Source organism: Aristolochia californica, unplaced genomic scaffold (assembly GCF_029961685.1).
Source record: "Aristolochia californica isolate CCGP_79_NKW_82.1479 unplaced genomic scaffold, dmAriCali1.0.hap1 SCAF_15, whole genome shotgun sequence".
Lineage (NCBI taxonomy): Eukaryota > Viridiplantae > Streptophyta > Magnoliopsida > Piperales > Aristolochiaceae > Aristolochia > Aristolochia californica.
This window is the reverse complement of record NW_027181826.1, coordinates 24,794,078-24,799,157: the sequence shown is the minus strand read 5'-3', so window position 1 is coordinate 24,799,157 and position 5,080 is coordinate 24,794,078. Positions and strand designations below refer to the sequence as shown.

The 5,080-nt window shown below is 34.9% G+C and overlaps 1 protein-coding gene across 1 annotated transcript; it reads right to left on the bottom strand.

The window, feature by feature from the left end:
- Nucleotides 1-934: 934 nt before the first annotated feature.
- Nucleotides 935-2,333, bottom strand: LOC137952346 (transcription factor MYB1-like). The gene is made up of 3 exons (XM_068799487.1): nucleotides 2,213-2,333; nucleotides 1,757-1,886; nucleotides 935-1,364 (listed from the first exon to the last, which is right to left on the bottom strand). The coding sequence occupies exons 1-3, from the start codon at nucleotides 2,331-2,333 to the stop codon at nucleotides 935-937; spliced, it is 681 nt and encodes a 226-aa protein (XP_068655588.1).
- Nucleotides 2,334-5,080: the final 2,747 nt, after the last annotated feature.

Genomic DNA, 5,080 nt, shown 5'->3' with positions numbered 1-5,080 from the left:
TTCTTATAAAGCCATTGCCACGTTCATAGTTTCAGGTTATAAGAGCCAAGATTTGTCTATTTAACCATGGCCTATCTTGAGGGAGCATTGTAAGAGATTATCTTCACTTAAGTTCAGAAGATAAAATCTCTTATTTTCCTTTTGATTTAGGCGATAAGATTTCCATGATTGTATTTATCTTTTTCATTCTAAATTATATAAATATAACTCTTAATCAATGTAAAGATATGGCTCAGTTCAGTATTTCATAAGATATCCGGGGTTTAAAAGTGTAAAAGGCTTTCTATAGGCAAAGAATAGTTCCAGGTTCTCGATCAAAGATGCCAAATCCAAAGTAAACCCAATTAAACAATCAATTTTAATTCACAAAAATCGTAAATTCTTCTCTTTGATGTTTTTCATGATTTACAAAATTCTGAATGAAATCAGGCCATCAAAATTCTCAGTCTCGTTGGTGATGTGAGAGACCACAACACACAAAGGGTAAAAAGAGAGTATGGTCCTGTGTTCAGTAAAGTAGAGCTACTCAATCCCCAGTTTACATTTTCGGTTGCCTGATTAAGATTTTTATACATGAGCAATCACCATGACATGACAGTCCACCATTTGAACAGCCTTTTGAAATTTATATTCAGTTATGTCACCGTCATCCCACGTGCTGTTCAACCCAGAAATCACAAAATCTGTCCTCAACTCTTTCACAGAAAGAAACAGAAGTCTCCCTTCCCCCCTTTAGTCACAATCTGACTCAGTTACAGAGCTTTTCACTGTTTTAATGGAGGTGTTTGCCTCTTTACATGACGGTTTAAGTGGGATTGATGTACAGGTATAGTTAAAAGCAAAACACTATTAATGGTGGGCAGAAACAACAGTGGGGAGCAAACACCAGCAAAAATGGTTAGCGTATTGGTTCAAGAGAAATATTTTTGATTGTTCAGTCACTGCCCATCATGTCCCAGAGGTTCCCATCTGAAAGCAGACCTTCTAAGTCTACGAACGAGTCACCTTCACCAAGGGCGGTGTCGCTGGATCCATCTCTGGAGCTCTTCTTTGCCTCTTCCTCCACCTCAAACAGTAGGCTCTTCCAGAATGAATTCTCTTCTTCATCTACAGGGTTTTGCTCTGTAGGACCAGAGCCAGTGAGCGCTTCTTCTGCCTGTTGCAGGGTTACGTCTACTCTGGTGTCCGTGGCAGGACCCATTGACCAACCAGGGCTTGGACAAGATGCTTCAGAGTTGGGTAATTTCATGGCGGGTATTGTGCTGCTGTTCTCGGAATTCAACTTCTTGCTCAAGTGAGAATTCCAAAAGTTCTTTATGTCGTTTGCTGTTCTTCCAGGAATCCTTCCTGCAATAAGAGACCATCTGCACAAAAGTATCATTTCAGTCATGAATTCACAGTAGTTTCATTTGTAAAAAAGTTTACAGAAGCTATACTAATATCAGATTATGAAAACTAATAAGAGCGCTCTTGCAAGCTTGCAGGAGACGATGGTTTCTGAATTTACAGGAGAGCTATCTAGGTAAGGCATTTTCATGGTTAGCAATGCAATTCTCAAAGAAGATTTCAGAAAGACTATTGTTTTGCTGATGCTTCTCTTATTCTGAAAATGAGAGTAAGTTAGAATTGACAATCAGCTTAGCTTGATCCTGAAATTCCCTCGAACCCATCAAAACAGTCTCATAAATGGATTTCTAGGATTTCCTGTGCTTGAGAATCTGTGCTTTTATTTATTGACTGGTAATCTTGGACTTGCCTGTTGCCCAGAAGCTTATGGAGTCTGATGATGAGGTCAACTTCATCGACTGCAAAGTCTCCTCTCTTGATGTTTGGACGAAGATAGTTGAGCCATCTCAACCTACAGCTTTTGCGGCACCTATTGAGACCTGCAAAATTTGCAATCGTACGTCCAAATTAGAATTAGAGCAGGAAGAAGAAGAAGATGATGATAATGATGACGATGACGATGACGAAGAAGATATAGAAGACCGGAAACTCTAAACCGAGCTAGCGGCTTTCAGAATGACCCGGATTAATCTACAATCATATGAACTTCACGGAAAACTGATTGACTTCAAGATATAACAAAATTCAACTCCACAACAAGAAAAACGAAACCAGAATTACTCTAAACTGAAAGCTGGGTTTTCTTTTGAAACACAAGATACTTCATAGATGATTACTATATCCTTGGGCCATGAAAGCCACTTACCAGCTCTCGCTGGAACGTGCCTCCACTTCCCTTCTCCATACTTGTCTATGCATTTTCTAAGGAGGAGGTCTTCTTCTTCCGTCCATGACCCTTTTTTTCTCACACTTTGGAGCCTACCCATTTTCAAGAAGGAAGAAGAGGGCAGAGTGGCAGAGGAGGTGAAGCTATGTGGGTGTGTGAGAGTTGCTGTCTAAGGGAAGATGGAGGCGACTCGGGTGCAGGTATGTATGCAAGGAAGTCTCATTTGAATGAGAGACCATTGGCATTTTGTTAAACAAACAGCATACTTTTCTATTGCCCCCTTAACCATCTACCGGTCCATCTACTTTTGGAATCTCTTAGACCATAAGGTGCTGAGGGCTCCCTCTCTTCTTCTTCGTTCATAGCAAAAACCCCAAAGGGTCTGTTTGGAACCTTAGAAAAGAAAAAAAAATAAAATAATTTAATCATTATTATTTCAAAAAATAGTTAGTGAAAAAAAGATAATGATTAAATTATCTTTTTCAGTAACTATTTTTGGGAATAATAATGGTCAAATTTTTATTTTATTTTCTTTTCTGTAGGGGTTCCAAACAGACCCCATAGATAGTGCATCCTCCTGGTATGGTTGCAACCATATTTGTAATTTATAATTTTTGTGCGGGACTTTTTACTTGTCGGTCTTGTCATAATTTTTTTTCTGTGCCTATAGGAAACAATAGAACAACTAATATGTGGTATTTATGTCTATTTAAAAAAAAACGATTTTTTTAAAAATAATGGTAATTCTTTGAAAATAAAGCAATTTAATTAGAGCATCATCGACTAAATATCCATCTCCATCTACAACTCAAGAAGTATATTAAGGGTATTCTATTATCATTGTACTCTTGGATGTTGTAATCGATATCAATATCATGTCTCAAAAGATTTTCTATAAGAATGACAGTCAGAGCTAGCATAAACATATTTTGTCATCTTCACCGGTTTGGTTAAATATAAATATATATAACAAGGATGACTATATATATTTTTTTAGTGCAAGTGTTGTTTTTGTTATTCAACAACACTATACAATTTGTTTGTTAGAATTTTTTTAAATTTTCAGTTTTAACTTTTAAAAATAGATAAATCGTTTCAATTATTTTAAGTGAACTCTATATTTGTGGCCAATTCCATCGACCAATACCGATTTTTCTCCTTGAAAAAGTAAAATACTAAAATTTCTATCTATACTTTGTCTACCTCATTGGTACAAACACACCCTTAATCTTTATCAAAGCCTCGAGCTAAGAATCCATGTATAAAACAAATGAACAAGACCAAAACATGCACTAGTGTTGGGACCCATAACATGAGAATCATACTACCAAAACCTCAAATTATTTACATCCTCTTAATGGTGACACAATCAATTGGGAGTGATAACTTTGACCTTGAATGGCAGGTATGACCTCTGTCTACTCTACGTTATCCTGGTCTTCTTCCTCAGCAGATAAGGTATAAAAAAACAGGAGAAGAAATCTCTGTACTGCTGGACAAAGAGCTGTTGGCGGCTAGAATGAGAGCATGGGGCACACAGCCACTCCACTAGAGCGGAAATTTAACAAACATTTGGCGTGCATATGATAATGTCTTTTTGAAATCATCAACAACTATGGGAGGATATATTTATTCATTTGGCGTCGGGCTGGGAAGATTACTGGTGAATGGATTCAAGCACGTGAAAGTGGGAATAGAAATCTGCCTGCACTGGCCATGCTCATTGGATAAGGTTTCAAAATCTCAGTTCTGGTGCAACGGCACCAGGGATTTACTAGTTCTGAAAAACAATTTCTAGACCGAAGCATGTCGTAATTTTTATAAAACGACCAACCCACTGATCGTTCTATGATCGAAGCAACTCGTCTTCGTCCTTTTTAAATACACCCAGCTGGTTGCTTTTTTATGTCTTCTGTCAGCATGGAAAGAGTAGGGAAGAGAAGAAGACAGGCTCCGTTCAACGTTGGTTTCTGTTGCATGCGTTGAGGCCGAGAATACGTGCAATAAAGAGGTCCAGAAAGACGGCGAAAGCTCTCGTTTGGAATTCCAAAAGTCGAACCCAAAAAAGCTACTTTAACTCTTAAAGGTTTACTCACTCAGCCGCCTCTCTGCGACAACCTGTAAACCCAAACTAGAAAAGAGTGAAACGAAAGAGGGCAATATCGGGTGGGTGGAAGACAGAGAGCAACAACCAAAGAGGTGTGTACTGCCTTTCAAATAGACTAAAAAGAGTGTGTGTAATGGGAAGTACAAAGATTTTTTATTAATAAAATATTCTGATAAATTTTACTTAAACTTTTAACTTGTGATAAATTAATAAATAATTAAAATAAAAATAAAAATTATTTAATTAATTATATATAATAATAAATAATAAAAAAGTCTTATAAGATAGTTGTACTTAAATTTTTATTAATAAACTAAGATAGATTTTAACTTGTGATAAATTAATAAATAATTTAAAATAATTTAATCTTAATTAATTAATTAATTATATAATAATAAAATATTTAAAAAATACTTACTTTAATAATATCAAAATAGTTAGTCAAAATTTTATTTTTCAGTATCTAAATTCTCACTCTTAAATTAGTAATTAAATATAATATTAAGTATATTTAATTTATATAAAAAGGGTATTTTATTATATAAAATTATTCTATAACTCTTATAAGATAGTTGTACATATATTTTTATTAATAAACTAAGATATATTTTAACTTTTGATAAATTAATAATTAATTAAAATTAAATAAATATTTTAATTGATAAAATATTAGAATAAAATAATAAAAATGCCTAAAAACTGGGTTATGAGAAAATTTTTATGGTAATGATAAATTTAGG